This window comes from Macadamia integrifolia, chromosome 10 (genome assembly GCF_013358625.1).
Source record: "Macadamia integrifolia cultivar HAES 741 chromosome 10, SCU_Mint_v3, whole genome shotgun sequence".
Taxonomy (NCBI): Eukaryota; Viridiplantae; Streptophyta; class Magnoliopsida; order Proteales; family Proteaceae; genus Macadamia; species Macadamia integrifolia.
Genome location: NC_056566.1, coordinates 20621240 through 20639919, shown reverse-complemented (window position 1 = coordinate 20639919; position 18680 = coordinate 20621240). Strand labels below are relative to the sequence as shown.

General features: G+C 39.3%; 2 protein-coding genes across 3 annotated transcripts; one reads left to right on the top strand and one right to left on the bottom strand.

Moving 5' to 3' along the window:
• Positions 1–1469: 1469 nt before the first annotated feature.
• Positions 1470–3340, top strand: LOC122092034 (DJ-1 protein homolog E). The gene is made up of 4 exons (XM_042662325.1): positions 1470–1869; positions 1968–2411; positions 2527–2901; positions 2998–3340. The coding sequence occupies exons 1-4, from the start codon at positions 1699–1701 to the stop codon at positions 3172–3174; spliced, it is 1167 nt and encodes a 388-aa protein (XP_042518259.1). The 5' UTR covers positions 1470–1698; the 3' UTR covers positions 3175–3340.
• Positions 3341–4073: 733 nt separating this feature from the next.
• On the bottom strand, positions 4074–9038 carry LOC122092028 (U-box domain-containing protein 43-like). 2 transcript variants are annotated; one of them, XM_042662317.1, is made up of 4 exons: positions 8760–9038; positions 7123–8411; positions 5841–6159; positions 4074–5692 (listed from the first exon to the last, which is right to left on the bottom strand). In XM_042662317.1, exons 2-4 carry the CDS (start codon positions 8353–8355, stop codon positions 4209–4211), a joined length of 3036 nt encoding a protein of 1011 aa, XP_042518251.1. In that variant the 5' UTR covers positions 8356–8411; positions 8760–9038; the 3' UTR covers positions 4074–4208. The 2 variants fall into 2 exon arrangements, with proteins under 2 accessions (XP_042518251.1, XP_042518253.1); XM_042662319.1 differs by lacking the exon at positions 8760–9038 and adding an exon at positions 8538–8736.
• Between the last annotated feature and the right edge of the window lie 9642 nt (positions 9039–18680).

Below are 18680 nucleotides of genomic sequence, written 5' to 3'. Positions count from 1 at the left end.
AATGTAGAGCCCAAATATCTGAAGCAGTCACTTTGCGGGATCTCTCCCCTCAATTTTCACTTCCTCATTATCAATCCTCGATCTACTGAAATTACACCTCATATATTCCGTCTTCATTCTACTTATCTTGAAATCTCTCGATTTCAAGGTATGTCGCCATAGTTCCAACTTATTATTAATCTCTGTCACTGTTTCATTGACCAGAACAATATCATTTGCATAAAGCATACACCATGGGCCCTATATCTCTCTTTTTCTTCATCTTCCCTAGTCCTTTGCCAAGTTTTAAAATTATCTTTCTTAATCTTGATTGCAGTCTAAACCTCCGCATCCCATCACTAAGTCCCTCTAGGGGCCAACTTAGTACCCTTAGCCACCCCTAGAACCTCCTTAGCAACTTTCTTAATGCATTATGTCATTACATTCCACATCGTGTTGGTGTCCCCTTCCCGATCCCACTTTTCATGCTTCACCATCTTATCTCTAAAGCATCATTCTGACTCTCCTTTCAATCTCCACCACCTTACCTTAGGGCACACTTGATTCCTCGTTTTCTTCTTCTGTAAATTGAAGCACATGTCCAAGATCAACAATCTATGTTAAGAGGTTAAACTCTCCCCATGTATGACCTTACAATCCTTACACATCCATCTGTCATGTCTTTTAGTGAAGAAAAAGTCAATTTGACTGGAATGCTATCCACTTTTGTAAGTAATTAAGTGTTCTTCCCTTTACCTATCAAAAAAAAAAAAAAGTGTTCTTCCCTTTTAGCGAAAAGCATGTTAGCAATGGATAGATCATATGTGGTAGCAAAGTCTAGAACTGAGGTTCTCTCCTCATTTCTCTCATCAACTCCAAAGCCTCTGTGCACCTCTACATAATCTCTCCCATCCTTCCCAATGTGTTCGTTCAAATTGCCTCCTATAATAATTTTTTCATCCGGTCTAAAACTATGCATCAATTCATCCATATGTTCCCAAAATTGTAGCTTGTAACTCTCATCCAATCCTGCTTACAGAGCATAACTGCTAATAATGTTGACCACTTCTTTATCTAACACTAGCTTTAATGATATAATCTTGTCCCCAACTTTTTTAACATCTACCATATCACTCTTTAATTCTTTATCCACCACTATGCCAACTCCACCATTTCCAAAAATATATATATATATATATATATATATATATTGTAAGAATAGATGGTTCAGATTAATATTTAATCTTGCTAAAGAAGAACAAGAATCTTTTGATTTTCGGAAATATCACTTTCCAATTATTACTTACTTCGATAACTACCCCCATTGTTTATATTTTTTTGAGCTTTTTTTTTGGTGGGGCAGAGAGCAATTTCTATTCACTTTATTAGTATTTTGAGCAAAAATGCTTATCTACTATATTGGTGAGCCAAAAAACAATAAACAAAAAACAAAAATGTCATACTATTCGATTGAGTTAAGAATTTCCCAACGAGCTTCCCGTGGGATAGTCTGAAGTTCTGAAAAGTGTGACCATCTTAAATGGTTATTGATTGATCTCTGTATTGCGCTAAAGTATACATTCTCAAGCCTCCTCCCCAAAAGGAAGTCCTATATCCGGAAGAAGAAAAAAGAAGAAAAGATCATCTCTTTTTTATTCTCATTTCAGTTTTCCAGCAGGACGGCAGGCAGGTCATCTGGGCTTGGCAGCAGAAACGACGATGACCCGAAAATCGGTATTGATGATATGCGGGGATTACATGGAAGACTATGAGGCTATCGTCCCCTTCCATGTCCTTCAGGCATTTGGCATCCGCGTCCATTGTGCATCTCCCAACAAGAGATCCCGTGATACCTGCTTCACTGCTGTTCATGACTACATGGGCCACCAGGTACTTCTCATCCACAACTACTTTGATTTGATCTCCTTGCAATCCCAAAAATACTGAATTTGAATGAATCAGTCATGAATCTTACTCTTTATGAACAGCTATACACAGAACTGCAAGGCCATCACTTCACCCTCAACGCCAATTGGGACGAACTCAACCCCGACTGCTACGACGCCCTCATCATCCCTGGAGGCCGATTCTCCGAACTCTTTAGCGCCCACAATGGGGTCCTGCGAATCGTTTCCGAATTCGACAAAGCCCGCAAGCCAATAGCAGTCACTTGTCATAGCCAACTCATCCTAATCGCCGCCGGCGCCCTCCAAGGCAAGAAATGCACCGCCTTTTGGAGCTTGAAGCCTGTTATCAAGCTCGCCGGCGGTGTTTGGTCAGAGCCCGATCCCATCACTTCATCCCTTCTCGACTCCAATATCATCAGCGCCGTTGGTTGGCCTGCACATGCCCAGTACCTCGATCTTCTCCTCCGTTCCATGGGAGCTAAAATCGTGCGACATCAGAACAGAGCAATCCTTTTCCTTTGTGGGGTATGGGTTTTAATTTGAATTCAATAAATTGGGCAGATTGCAGAGGCAGAGCATCAGCAACTTTTGTGTTTATTTTTTGGTTTTGAAATATTTTTTTTCTTTCCTCTCTAAAAAGGATTATGTGGAGGATTACGAGATAAACGTACCCTTCCAAGCCATGGGGGCACTGGGTTGCAGGGTGGAGGCAGTTAGCCCAGGGAAGAAGAAAGGAGACAAGTGCGTAACGGCCATCCATGACCATATCCATGACCCAGAGGGAGTCCAGGTGTGCAGCGAGAGGCAGGGGCATAACGTCGTCCTCACTGCTGACCTCAGTGAAATCTGTGTCGACGACTACGACTGCCTTGTCATACCCGGAGGACGCTCGCCAGAGTTTCTGGTCATGGACGATAAAGTGGTGTCACTTGTGAAGGAATTCGCTGACAAGAAAAAGATTGTTTCAGGAATAGGCCATGGGAAGTTACTCCTCGTTGCTGCTGGTCTATTGCAGGTCTGAATCTCTTCTTTTATAACCCAAAATCCCTTCTTTTGATCTTTTCTCCGGTTAATTTTGGTATTGAAGATATGGTTTTGGTGGGTTTGTCAGGGAAAGAGATGTGCAAGCAGCTGTGCTATGAAGGCTATCGTGATGGTGGGTGGTGGGTTGGTGGAATCTACAGAGGCTGTGGCTGATGGGGAGCTGCTTACCGCGACCGGATGGCCTGCGCTTCCACAATTTGTTTCCCAACTCGCAGAACTCTTGGGTTTCTCCGTTGTCTTTTGACAGATTCTTTGGGCGTGTCGAGGCTTTTGTTTAAGTTGAGCCCCCTGTTCAAGTTATTTGAAATGTATTTGTCACCATTTCAAAATCATCACCGAAGAATTCGGGGTTGTTTGTTATGAATTCGTACTATTTTTCCTTAATAAACCCAAGAACTACATGAAGAACAGAGCATCCCTGTGTGACTGTGATTCTATTTTGATCAAGATTGGGTTATGTCCAGCCAACGTCCTGAAACATTTTGGATCATCTATAAGAAGGTTCCCAGGGAAAGAGAAAGTTGTGGGGATGAGAACATAGTTTTATTTCACAATATCGTATCGGGGTTTTGGCCAGTTCCCAGTTCAGAAACATTTTTGCTCCCAAAGATACTGACACCAACATGGATTAGTTCACCACTCTTGTTGTGCAGGAGGACATTCTTTATTAGCATCTTCCACCATCTCTACATCTTTTTCACAAAATGGGCAACCTTTAGAGTGCAGCTTGCATCCCTCTTAATGGAATCCAAGGATCGTCCCCAAATCTTAAATGATCGATTCTTTTCTATTATCCATGGTTAACCATTAAATTTAGTCTGTTGCCTATCCAGAATTTCACTCATATATATCAAATGGTCAAAGTTTTTTTTTTTTTTTTTCTTGAAAGGGAGAAGGTAACCCGTGGACCACATCAGCATGACTGTGGGTGGCAGAGACTGAGGCAGTTTGAGTTTTTTCACTGCCTGGGCTTACTGGCCAAAACTAAGAGCAAAAATCTCCTATCGGTCTGTCATGAGAGCCTTCTCATCAGAGTCCAATATTTATTTTTGGAAGACAAAAACAATGATTATATTCATATTATACACAAGAAAAATGAACAACATTGTTGGGGTCTTTCTGTTAGGGGGGAGGGGGGGGGGGAGGGGGGGGGGGGGGATGCTATCACTACCTCTATTCTCAGAGGAGATCCTGTGAGCAGTAACCATATTTATTGTTCACCTGCTCCTATATTAGCTATGTTCTTCGAAACAAGAATCCTGAACAAGTTTTTTCCCTTCAATTGAGAGGCATTGATGATGACTTGGAATAGCGGTCAAGCTGTGCCAAGACTCTGGCAGCCTTTCTCCCAAGCTGGCCCTCTTCATGGATGCTTCGGGTGGTCAAGCGAACAAGATGCATCCTAGCTTGCGATTTATAGAAATCCACCATTTCCTTCATTGCAAACACTTTCTCCAAGAGACTTAGAGCTTCTTCCTTTAGGGAGGGTGATCCCCAATTCAGCACCTCAAGTATGGGAAAAATAGCGTTGGCTTCATGCAAAGCATAGGCCCCTTTATGAGATGCTTCTTCCCAAACCAATGTGGATAATGTTTGAAGTGCTTCATGGGCAGTTTCATTAACCTTCTCTTGCAAGAGTTGCACGACTGCAGGCAAAGCATTTGCTGTCAACAGACAAAATGTCGTGTTCACGCTGCAAATGCCACCATGCACTGGACACACAGTCACCTGTGCTGGACGGAAACACCACCAGCTGGTTGATTTAGACACAACCGTGAGTTTTGGACTGTTAGAGGAAAAGTTACCTATGAGTGCTGCTGCTCTTGCCTTGGCTGTTATGGAATCAGATCCCAGAAAGTTCACAATTAAGGGGTAGGCCCCCAATTCAACCACCATGCGCTGTGTCTCAAGATTTGTAGGATCCGTGAACCTGAGGAGTGCTCCGAGGGCATTCTCCTTTGCTTCCATGGTCCCAGATCTCAAGATATGCAAGATTGCTGGCAATGCATCTGATTCAACCAACATCGTTGTGAGTGCTACTTCTGATTTTGGAAGATTGGCTACTAACCCTGCTGCTGCCATTTGTGCATCACTCCGCTTGTCATCCTTAAGAAAATGCACCAAAGTCTCCATCCTCCTCGGCATAAGAAGGAAATCTCCAATCCCCTGAGGCTCATGGATGGAGAAGTGGGATATCAGATTAAGGGCGAGTGCTCGGATTTCCTGGTCAGGGTCATCTAACAGAGGAAGGATAATAGAAACACCATTAGAACTGGCAACAGCCTTCTCCACAGGCTTTGCTTTAGACTTGCAGATTGAAAGCAATGCTTGCAATACAGGCTTGCGGACAGTATGGGATAATCTTGGATTCTGTTGAAATGCAAGCAAGTTGGAAACAATTTTCTCTAAATCAAGGCAATCCCCTTCTGAATCGGTTAGGAACTCAATCCCATGACCGTTTGAAGAAAGTCTCTCCAGGATCTTGGAACAATTCTGAATGACAAAGGTGCTTACATGGGAAGAGAACAACTGATCTAGAACAAGAGGAACCCCTCCAGCAGCTGTAATTAACCTTTTGTTCTCACGACAACTTGACAGCTTAGCTAGAGCAGACAAGGCCAAGTTTTTGCACTCAAGACTTCCCGATACCATTTCCAGTAAGGGGGGTATTACTCCTTCCTCACCAAGGAGTGCTATATTCTGATCAACTAATTCCATATTCACCAAAGTTTTCACCATTGATATCTTTGATGAGTCTGTCCCTGAAAACAAGGATCACAGCACAGGATAAGCCCCAAACGAGAAGAGAAATCCGAAGAATGTACTAATTTTACTAACAAGCAGGATCTTCCACAGTTGAAAATAATAATGTTATAGACACATATATTAAATAAGAAAAACTTTACCAACCTTGAACTAGTCGATTAATAAGTGGCTTATACCAGTTGGCCCTAGCAGCACGAGCAATGTTTTCTTCTTCATCATCGCAAAGCTTTAGCAAGATCTTTTCAGCTTTCTCTGCTGACTCAATAACTGTACCTTTCAGAAGTGTAACAAGGAAGAGAATTGCACTGCTTTGCTGAGAGAGCTTTCTTAAAACAGATATATTCCAGTCAGATCTGTCTTGCAACAACTCTAAGAGAAGCTCGACTGCAGCTTTCGATGTATTTGGATCACGCCCTAAGCAGGGAACCAGGTACTCCACTCCTTGAGACTCAACCACCCTATCCTGAAATTTGGAATTTGAAACTTTCAAAATAAAGTTCAGAACTCAAAAATGTAACTGCAACTCGGTGATATTTACTAGTCCTAGATGATGCAAACCACAGTTAAACTTCCAAATATTATACAAGAAATAATCAGGATCATTGTGAAACCTATCCCAACTACCAAAGTTTGTCTACATGGATCTTATTTCTTCTATTCTCTTCATCTAGGTTCACATCTTCAATGAAAGAACAATATCCTTAATTCATTTTTCTTGGCCATCCCTTAACCTGATAGAGGCTTCAACTTGCCATAAATCACTCCTCACCAGTTTCATATCGGTCTTAGTTATACATGAAGGAAAAACATTTGAAATGCCTCACTCCTAATCTTTTATTGTGATACTTCTACATTCTAATACGGTGGGGCTTTTCCCTCAATTATCAATCTCAACTTTCTGGTGTCAGATATTCTTTTCCCCAAAAGAAAGATTCTTGTTCCAAGGACATGTTTAGAAGTAGTGGCAGATTCTAAATAAAAGTTGGAGCAACATTAAAACAAGGTGCAACTGGACACATATAACAGTACTGGAAAAAGTTACAGCAATGTTCTGAAACCCCAAAGAGAGAGAGAGAGAGAGGTCCATACCATATGTGCTAATGATTGACCAATGAAACACTACATTTCTTCATGCTATTGGTGATAAAGTAATGAGTTATGAATTCACAATCCAATGCTTCATTTTATTACCACAGTAGACAAACTTGATACATTTATAGAACAAAATCAATATTTTCCCTGAATTTTGTATCTCAAAACAATAAAATTGATCGTAGTTTATATTAAACTGTTTCCTGACATAGCCTATGAACTATGAAGAGAAAATTGAACCTAAAAGAAGAAGGGAATCATTTAAAGTAGAAAAAATGAATTTTTGTCATTATGAAAGGAGAATATATTAACATGGAATATCCGAGCTGCTAACCTTATTTCTGATGTGCTCTTCTGTAACAGCCTTCAATGTAATTAAAATTTTTCTCTTCACATCTCTGTTATGTGAGCTTCCAAGAATTGAGACGACAATATCGATAAGCCCTGCTACAGCAACCCAGTCCTTGTTGATTGGGTTTTCTTCAATAAGTTCCTGAATTTGGTCAAGAGCCTCTTCCGTGGACAAATCCTCACCTGATAACAGCTTTGCTCTGGCAGATCTGATCTTAAGACAGTAATTGAGTTCCCTCCACTCTTCAATTGACTGCCTCAATTTAAGATTAGACCTCAGAGAAAGGTCATCAAGCAGTTGACCAGTGTCTGGGTCAGTTCTCTCCCCACATTCGAACCAGGCCTTAATGGCCCGTCTCTCACATGTAGTACCTGTGCAGATGCTAACAGGGTCAAACATCACAGCCTTCTCTATGGGACAAAAGAAAGAATTAAACGGAGGGATGTATTCTCCCCATGTCTCATATTTCTCTATAGTCTGAATCCTCTGTAAATACTGTTCCTTGACTCTCTCATGATCATTTGCAGCATCAGCTCGAGAGAGCAGCTCAATGACCTGTTCCAGGAAGAACACTTCTGCCCTTTCCTTACGGGTTGCAGCCTCTTCTCTTTCTCTTCTAAAGCTTTCAAGCTCTTCAAATATTTTTGAGGGTTCAACTGGAATCCCAACTGCCTTTGCTATTTCCTCAAGCATGTCATTTGCAAAGCCTTGATCAACTTTCTGCTCCATAAGACCCTGGTCCAATTTCTCTACAATCCGAAGTTGAGTTTGAGAAGCTTCAAACTCAGCCCTTTGCATCTCATCCTGTAACTTGTTCACTTTTTCAGATATGTCTGACAGAACTTCAGTGCTTGCGAGGGACAAAGCAGCTAGTGATCTTCCAATATCCCTTGTTACATCCTGTACCTCCTTGACTATGCTCCTGCATTTGATCAATAAGTAAATACGAGCCCGGTTTTTGTATTTCTCCACCAAGTAATTTGCCTTCTTAACATCTTCTTCAAGGAAGGTTAGAGCTTGTCTTGCAGCCTGAGAATCTTTCAGCTTTCGCAATTGTAATTCCTTTAAAACAGGTTCAATGTCGAAGAGGTATTTCGACAGAACTTTAAAGCTTTCCTTCTCAATGAGAACATCCTTTGCAGCTTCTGCGGTTTTTATGATATGGTTTGTTAGGTAGGCCAAAACGGTTCCTATTGGCAAGAGCTCCACTGCCATTATAAGAACTAGCTGCAAGTTCTTAGTATGACTATACAGAATTGCAAAACCTGATTCTGGAAGGAAAAAAGTATGAAAGTTAATGGTATGGAGCAAGGACCATGCAAGATGAACTCATTTACATCAAGAGAACAGTAATAAATCCAGCCAAAAAAAGAAACAGGAAAAGAGAAGAGCTTAACAAAGAAACCATGCCCAAAAGGTAATCCTTTCCAGCCAACTTGTCAAATTCATTCCATTTAGTGAATAAGTCGAACAGAAACTGTTCTTCTGAGGAGCCCCCAGAAATAAACAATGAAAATCAAAATGTCATCCCACTCACAAGACCATATAGTTTCTAACAATACAACAATCATCAATTGCAGAACCCAGAATCAATCCTTAAAAAGGCATAAAGGGCTTACTTCTTCAACAGGGTTTAATCCATTCTCAACAAGGATCTCAAAAGCGAAAAACGTAGTTGATAACGAAAAGCTTTGCCTGGCTTTCGAGGTTATGATGTAAAGTGAATGTTTGTCCCACAGAGACGGAAGAAGAGTAGCGAAAGCGCCAAGACTTGGGTTCACCCACCCGAAATCTTCTTTTTTCCTTCTCCTTTCCTTACTCGTATACCTTAACCCAATAGACAGCAAAGAAAGGAAACCCATTTTTAACAAACTAAAGAAGACTTCGAAGTCAATGTCCCCATGGATATGGATTCTGCAAAATTTAATCTTTTTTTTCTTTTGGGTATGACGCGTCATGGATGATGCAAAATCCATATTGGGTTTGAACCAGTCACTAGATAACCAATTGAATTGTAAAGTAACTGGAATTCCTGTTGAATTTTCGTCTTGTCTTCTTCTCCCTTGTAGAGTTCATTTTAGTTCTCATTATGGGTCCAACGAAGAACAGTAGAAGCTCACCAGTTAAGGGTCTTAATCAGTTCGGTTTCGGTTTAAATGGTGTGGATCGATTTGGTTCATATTTATTTGACTAAAATCATAATCGTACTATTTACTAAACGGTTCCACTTTCTGAAACTGTGATCGTTTAGTAAGCAGTTTCAGTTTCCACGGTTTCTAAACAGTGTCGGTTTCACGGTTTTAAACGGTTTCAGTTTTGATTTATTTCATATGGTTTGTAAAACGGTTCACAATCGGTTTGTTATAACTTGCAACCATCTATAAATTGAAGATCATAAGCTTATCAAAAAATAATTGGCAACCACAAATAAAAGATTTTATATTAACGATGGTATGTCTTATTTTGATAATCTAGTGCTATTTCTTTGCATGGTCATTCTCAAACATTTAGAACTAATATCATACAACATCCAAATCCAGCCTTCTACAGCATAAAATATTAAAATGACAGGTGGTTCAGCCAAAACACCCCATATATGATAACATAATAACATAGTAACAACATATATGGATTACATTAAACGGTTTCAGTTTTGATTTATTTCATATGGTTTGTAAAACGGTTCACAATCGGTTTGTTATAACTTGCAACCATCTATAAATTGAAGATCATAAGCTTATCAAAAAATAATTGGCAACCACAAATAAAAGATTTTATATTAACGATGGTATGTCTTATTTTGATAATCTAGTGCTATTTCTTTGCATGGTCATTCTCAAACATTTAGAACTAATATCATACAACATCCAAATCCAGCCTTCTACAGCATAAAATATTAAAATGACAGGTGGTTCAGCCAAAACACCCCATATATGATAACATAATAACATAGTAACAACATATATGGATTACAAGTTCATGACCTAAAGCCTAAACTTAAACTGAATTGTAATAAATCATACCAAAACAGGATGGATACTTAATTTAATTGTTAATTGTTTTACGGATTACTGTCCCTTATTTATTTAATTGTTATACGGATTAATCAGATCGGTTTAAACGGTTTCAATTTGATTTGAAACTAACGGGTTTCACGATTAAAACTAAAATGATCCGTTTAGCTAATCGGCTTGAAACTTGAAATCATAACCGCACCATTTACTAAAAGATTTTATGATTTTAGTTAAAACGGATCAATTCAATTTCGATAAATGATTTCGATTACAAATTCACATCCTTATCAGTCGAGACTTAAAAAGGGAAGGGAAGATGATTAAAACGTGGTAGGGTGCCATTGGCTAGGGTGGATTCACTATTGACTATTGAGGCTTTCGGAATATGAATCCAAGCTCTTAAATTTCCAACCCACTCGCCCTATCTTTGTTTCATCGAAATAGAACTCTTGAGACTTTGAAAATTGATTTGTCGGAAGAGATAAGACACGTGGTCCAACACCAACTCCAACCAAGGATTTCAGGCCTTTCATTTATGTGGAAAAGCTCCATTGTTGTTGCATGGGGGAGGGGTATCTAGTGCCGTGCCGCTGGTATTTCTCTATACGATGGCGTTAGTCAACCAATGCCCCATAAAATAATGGAACCAAAATACACGGTTGTATTGTGTCGGTAGGGGAGCAGGCGAGGAGTCAAGAGACTCATGACCACAATTTATGCTCTCCCATAAAAAATAAAAAATAAAAACCTTAATTTTTAGAGAGATTTGGCATATGGATTGCACCAATGAGGATCAATGCAATGGTTTCAAACTAATGATCTTTTTTAAAAAAAAAAAAGCAAAATGGATTCATACTAATGACCTCTAAGTGAAAAAAATCAATAAAATGGTTTCATACATAAGTGGTAGAGAGATCATTGTCTGTGTAAGAGAGAGAGAGAGAGAAACCATGAACCTTTCACTTATAGTTTTTTCAAAAAGATTTCCCACCTATGAAACCGCATAAATTCCCATGTATTGAATCTCACTATGCATTGTGCTATATATCAAATGTTTTGCCCAAATTTAATCATACACACTCTCATTTAGTATATTCTCCTTGTATTTTCAATTGTCAATTTTTTTTTATTATGTTTCAATTTTTTTTTCAATGAATAAGTTTTAATTTGTCACCTGTCCAACTATGTATGGAATGAAATTTGACATGTAAATATGGAGTTTAAAAGTTTTACCAAAGATAGCTTAAAAGAATTAAACAGAAAAAAAAAAAAAAAGGCTTAAAAGAGCCTCTTTTGGTAGTTGAAACTAATCTTAGGAAAAGTATCTATGAACCGTAAGGTACCTTACGACTCTTCACCTTAAGTTTTTTACTTATTTTTTGAGAAGAGATAGCTGCCTAATCACATAGCCCTTGCACTAGAACAAGGGCCAATGGACATGGTTTTTTATTTTACAAGGGGTGAGAAAACAGTGTTCTAGTGTACGGGTACAAAAGCAATGTGACAAAGTAGTGTTCTTTTTCTTTTATTCATTTTTTTTTCTAAGAGAAAAAGTAAATAAACAATTTCATGTGAGTGGGCATTAGAGTATCTTGGATGCTCAGAGATGACTGGTGTTGCCAAAAGCTTCGCCAAGTTAGTTAGTAAGGAACCCAAATCAATACGATTGATTATTAAAATCATTTATCACATTTTCACTTGTCATTCAATTTAGATTTTATAAATCCCCAAAAACGTTACTCTTTGATTACAGAATTCATATTCAATTATCCTCATACTTGGATTTATGTCTTTGCCTTTTCTTGATTTATCAACAAGATTTTAATTTAATTTATCAAAAAATAAAATAAAATAAAAAAATATTTTTAATTTTTGAATAGAGCTGTTAGAGCCATTTGTTCCACCCCATTGTCTTCTTCTTGCTCCTCTCTCTCTATTGAAAGCCTCACATTGCTTTCCCAAAATCCTAGATTTAACCCTTCTCTTTTCATAGGAGAAGAACTGAAGAAGAAAGGATGAATTATTCTCCTCATCCCCACCCCTTCTTATTCTTTTTCTTTTTCTTCTTTCCTCTATCGTCCCTTGCTCCTCTCCCAGTCTCAGTTCATAGACCCTGTTCTACTCACAGGAGTCAACTTTGTTGTGTTGCATCTTCAGTCGAGCTTCAAATAACAACGATTCAATATTGGATGTGCTCTTGGCAAGCATGACAAGGGAGGATACTTGCAGGTGGCAGGGTAGGAATAAAAGTGTCAATCGTTTCGGTTTGGTGTATACGGTGGTTCGGTTTACATTTATTTGACTGAAATCAAAACCGCACCATTTACTAAACAGTTGCACTTTCTCAAATCATAACCGTTAAGTAAACGGTTTCGGTTCTATGGTTTTTAAACGGTGTCGGTTTCATGGTTTTAAACCATTTTGATTGCTATTTATTCCATACGTTTTTAAACAGCTAGCAATCGGTTTTCTAGTTTATTCGCATGTTTCCTAAAATTTTCTTTTGTTAATAAACACTTTGATCTTGTATCAAGCTAAATGAGGCATTGAACAAGAAAGGAATTAATTACATAACTACATAAGAGGAGTAAATCATTGAATAGACTATTGGACAACCTTTATGGTCCTTAGTTCTTCCCTAAATTAAACCATTATGTTTCGTTAAAACAATCAAATATTTAATCATTATGCGGGTTAATCGATCGGTTTTGACAGTTTAAAAATGGCTCGATTTTCATTGTCACACCCCGTTCACATAGAACCAGACCGGTGACCGAGTTAACCCCGGTTAACCCAAACTTGCTAGGATCATCTGATACAGTACCCAACCACAGCATACCCACATCAAGATAAGTGTTCAAAAGTTCAGCGGAAGACTTAAATTACCTGTAATTATCCCGAATATACTTGATACCCAAATTGTAGTATATAGATAAATACATGCAAGCCCGCAGGCATGATATTTACACAAAAAAAATAATAATTTACGTATCAAGTACACAAAAAGGGAGATCATCAAAAGAATCAAAAAGCAAAATCTTGTACGGTGCCATTATTGCGGTCCCGCAGCACAGTCCTCGCACGTACAATCAGAACCATGCTCATACTCCTCAGGGACCTACCAATCCTCATCGAAAAACTCGACAGTGGGGCCCGACCCTTGATCTTCAGGCTGGTGACCTGTAAAGTCATCTAAAAGAGGTGCGCAAGTGGGATGAGCTCACTAGCTCAGTAAGTGAAAAGAAGGACCACACAACAATCACATCCATATGCAATATATGCTATGCAATTTATTTTAAATCTTATCTACCTAAACAACATTACTAAGTCTTTGGTTATGTGCTACTACAACCACAGTGAGCGTATGCCCTTGGTACTAGCCGCGAACTCCATCCCGCGATACGCCCATAAGGTTATCGGAGAAGGCCCACCGTGAGTACTCAAAAAAGTAAAGCATGTCGACCACCAACTCTCAACATAAAAGTAAATGACAAAATGTAAAGGTGCTGAATCCAGCAATTTAAAAGCAGTATGATTGGCCCTCTTGAATATGCCACTGAGGTTACCGACTGTCCTAATGACCAACCGGGCGTATGTTTAACCGCCACAGTGATCAGACAACCGCGACCACTGCTTCCCCCCAAGTGATAACCCAACACCTCAACCCCTGTTGGGAGGGGTTGTAGCACGGGAAAATGATAATCCTAAACCGCATGCTCCTATATGATAAAGTATGATTGCATAGTGCCACCGTGTTCCATTCCACGGGCCACTAATGCACTCGTTTTCAAGCCGACTGCGGCATCTAGTCCAGTAATGCATCATGCATCGTAATCCCATCACTCATCACATAAGCACATCAATCATTTTACATTGAGAATGTAAAACACAACACACATATCATAATCATATAAGGATGACTAATCTACACATAATTTGCATGATGACGTGGCTAGTCTAGATACAATTGAATGATACCAAACAAGCCTTAAAATAAAGTCAAACGTCCTCTCCCACTTACTTGTTATGTATAAAAACTCAAGCTCGGTACAGGTGAGATTCAGCGCGAGAAACGTAAGTTTCTAGTGAAACCTATCATAAGTGAATGGGGTTAGTATTTTGCCATTTTGGGGTCAAAACTAGCCAGTTACAAAACTAGCTAGTTTTGATATTTAAATCATGTTTAAAATCATAAAATAAGGTTGTCCGCCCATTTTGGGTCCATTCGGACACAAAAATCACGTTGGGGGGCCCACAAGTGGGCCAGACAGCCCGCCTGTCTTCGCCCACCTGAGAAGTTCACCCACCTGTCTTCTCAGGTGGGCGGGCTCACCCACCGGTCTTCTCAGGTGGGCGGGTTCGCCCGTCGGTCTTCTCAGGCGGGCAAGGCGTGCCCACCGGTCTAACCGATGGGCACCCTCAGGCGAGCGGGTTGGCCCGTGGGTTCTCACCCACCAGTGGGAATCGAGGGGCTGCCCTCTCAGGCGGGTGCCCTCAGACGGGCGGGTTGGCCCTCCAGTCTTCGCCCACCTGAGGGGGCAAAATTTTGCCTTCTTCCTTAAAACTTTTCCCAACCTTGGGAAAACTAAATGGGCTGTTCCAATCACATTTTTCACACATCTAAGGTCTTATAAGATGATCCTAACCTAGATCTAAGTTAGATTTAAGGATTGAAAAACCATCTTACCTTCTTTGCTCAAGAACCCTTCCAAAATTCCAAAATCACTTCTTAGCTCAAGAATCATCAATGCTTCTCAAATCTTGTAAACACTTTTTCAAATCCTTCAAAATCAATACATAGACCATCTATTAAACCTTAAATTCATCATCTCAAGTGAGATTTACAAGATCTCAAAGAACTCTACCCAAATCAAGGGTTTTACTTGGGGTTTGGTGAAAGTTTGAGAAGCATAGCATTTGCTCACCTCAAATCGTAGATCTCGTATTAGGGATCACTTTTCCAGCGTCGGAATGAGAAGATCAAACCTCGGTGTCGCTTAAAACCATTTCTTCCTCCTCTTTCTTTCATTTCTTCTTCTTCGTTCTCTTTTCTTCCCTTCTTTTCTCTCTCCTCTTTACTCTTCTCACCAACTCCCTAACGCATTAAATGGGAAAAGGAAAAACACAATAAATACTATTTATACTTAGAGAATATTTAGTAACCACATGGGTGGGTCACTCAGGTGGGCGGATTTGTCCGTCTGTGACTGCCCAGCTGTGGGTTAAAACTTAGCTAACAAGTGAGATTTCAATGGAATTGGACTCTCGGTATGTATCTCACTCTCGGCACAAGGTATATTATACGTATACGCTTTAGGATACGGCTACATACCAGTATTACTCGTACATGGCCTTATGATACGTGCATGTACACGGCTTGGGTACACTCGTCTCCTCTAGCACTGACTCGGACTTGTCTGGCCAACCTGTGTTCAAAGTCACCCTTGCCATCATGGTCCACAAGGAACCGGCCTTAATCCTCTCTGATTCGGGTCCTGCATGATTAAATCGGGTCAACCGTGTAATTAAACCAGGTTTAAAAAGTAGGGTATCACATTCACGGTGTCAATTCGGTTTGAAACAAACAAGTTAAACGGTTAAGACCGACCAAACTCATTTAACTAATCGGTCCTAAACTTGAAACTAGAACCAAACCATTTACTTTACACTAAATGGTTTTGCGATTTCAGTGTAAATGGCTAGGTTCGATTTTGGTAAACGGTTTTGATTTAAATTCACATCCTTAGGCAGGTTAGCATAACCAGGGTGGGTGGGTGGGTGGGGTGGTGGGTGTGAGTGCAAGGGCAAAGGAGGAATGGAAGTTGCAGGGTTGGGGGCAGTGGTTATAGGGAAGGGTGATCTGAGAAGGGGGAGGTGGAGGGTTTTTAGGTGTAAAAATGGTAAAATATATACTTGGTTGGGTGAAGGTTACTGTTTTGAGTATTTTTGTTACTTCAAACTTCATTTTGTGTATTTTTGTTAATTCAAACATAAGTTAGGTAATTTTGTAAAGTAAAACCCAAAAATGAATAATCATATAATTTTCTCATAAAATAATACTTACATAAGAAAAATGTTTTCACATATTAGAAAAACCCAAAGGAAATCCAAATCAAATCAACCTCGCCAACTCCATTACAACATCTATATCACAATTTTTAATCCTTATAAAGTGATTTTGACTTTCTCTTCATATTCTCTCTTTATAGAATATGATATTACTAATTTCTACCAAAAGAGAGTATTATATTATTAATTTTAACTGTGGTCTACTATTACACACCCGTATCGAAAAAAGAAAAGTTGACACATACTTTGAAATCTTTCTAAACAATTAAGAGAAAATTTTCTTCCACCGTGCAGAAAGCGTTGAACCATCATTCTGGGATCTTAAAATAATGTATCAACATTATACTATGTGGTCACATTACACATGTTACCATCATGTGGTAATAATTAAAAAAAAAAAAAAATCCAAAGCCAGCAGGAGGGAGGTGAATAAGGGAGGAGGAGAATGTAAGGGTGAGGGAGAGACCAAGAGTGTTGCAAGTTGCTACAGGAGTACTGGAGTAGGTGGGGGAGGGTGAAATAAAAAGGGGGCAGGGAGGAGTGGAGGAGAAGAAGAAGACGAAGAAGACCAAGAAGACAAAGGGTGTGTACCTACGTCATCTCACATTCTCTTTTCTCCTGGGCTTACTCTGAAATTTTCTCTTCTTCTTTATCTATACATGAATCGTGATGCTACATCAATTGGTTTGGCGTGGGATATATCAGTACAAATCATTTATTACAACTGGTATGAGAAAGGCACCGCATATATTGCATGCATGTCAATTGGTGTCACCAGTCCAACATTATTTACCTGTCAATCGTAGCCCTGAACCACCCAGTGAGATTTGTCAAAATCAAACTACTCACCGATTTTTAGTGGAGAACCATTCCAAGGGAGTGTGGATAACTGTTTTTATTTTTTTATTTTTTATAAAAGGAATTTATTAACGTGGGAAAGAAGTCCCAACCAAGTCAGCAAACAGACACAAACCAAAGCCCCTTCATCGTCAAAGCAAACCAGAGAGCATTGCTTCCTGACTGCCTCCTTAGCCAAGGAATCAACCACAGCATTGGCCTCTCTAAGATAATGTACAAAATTGACAGAATTAAAGAGCAAAATGTAATGAAGACAGTCTGAGATAATGGATGAAATGCACCATGGGCAGGAGGAGGAACGACCATTCAGCAGATTAATGATCAAGAGATTGTCCCCTTCAAAAATAATATTGGTGAAATGCAAACTGATGGCAATTAGCAATGCTTGACGAGTTGCGAGAGCTTCCATGACAATTGCAAAATTGGAACCAACTTTTGCCTTGAAGCCACAAATAAAGTTCGCATACCAAGAGATCGGATAGCTTGAAGTTCAGAATTTTCAACTTTTTTCAGGAGTTTAACATTTTTATAATAACTGTAAGAGGAAAGTTTTCCTTCACCGGTGGAGGAAAATTCCTGCATCACCACTCCATCTGATAAGGATTTTGTTTAATCGTCAACTGTCCTCTTCAAATACGTAAGTGATGGGGTTTACAATTGTTGCAAAAATTTCTTACACCAAAAATCTACCGAGTAAAAAAAATTGGGTCACATATGAAATTTTCTAATTTTTTAGGTATGGATTAAGTTTTCCTTAGCCACTGAGGAGGAATCCTTTGACCATGGGGATGTGTCTGTAATGGCGCTTTTAAGGTACTTTGGGAAGATACTAATAACGTATAGACCCGTTCATTTGTCAGGCAAAAGGGGGTGAGATAATAGGAGTGTGGCCCACTAGAATTGGGATGAGGGAATGAAAAATGAAAGAGAAATATTGAAAAACATTGGTTTGTGAGTCCCATATTACATAAATACACTTTTCCCTCCTTTTCCCACAAAGTCCTACCAAAATGATAGGATTTTGTGAAAGCGTGAGGTGGGACAATGGAGCTTCCACGTTGGTCCGCCACATGGTTACACCAAAGGTTGTCCAATTTTTCCAGGAAAATGCATCCAAACACCCATGATTTCTACCTTTCTCCATCAATCAAATAAATAGGGCAACAGAGATTTCCCTAGGATGGTGTGATGTGCCTTCTCACTCTGTGGATGATAACTTTCTCTTTTAAATGATAACCAACTCCTTTAGATGATAACCAACTAGGACAGGATAGCACCTGGGACTCATGAATTCATTTTCCTTTTACAAGAATAAAAATAAATCTCTTTAACAGGCATTAAGATTTGCCAAGCGAACACAAGTTAAATGGGATAGAAATTTTTTGGATGGATAAAACCAAGGTCCCTACTCACATATCAAAATTTATACTAATCTGACTTTGCCTTGTGACAAAACAAGGAATTGAAAAATCTGGTATTACGAAGATGGTGCATAGAACTAAACCATAGTGTAGAGTACATGGACATAAATGGGAGGATATGCCATTAGATGGGAACATTAGTAATTGAACTTATGATGAAATTTGTCACAACCTTTAC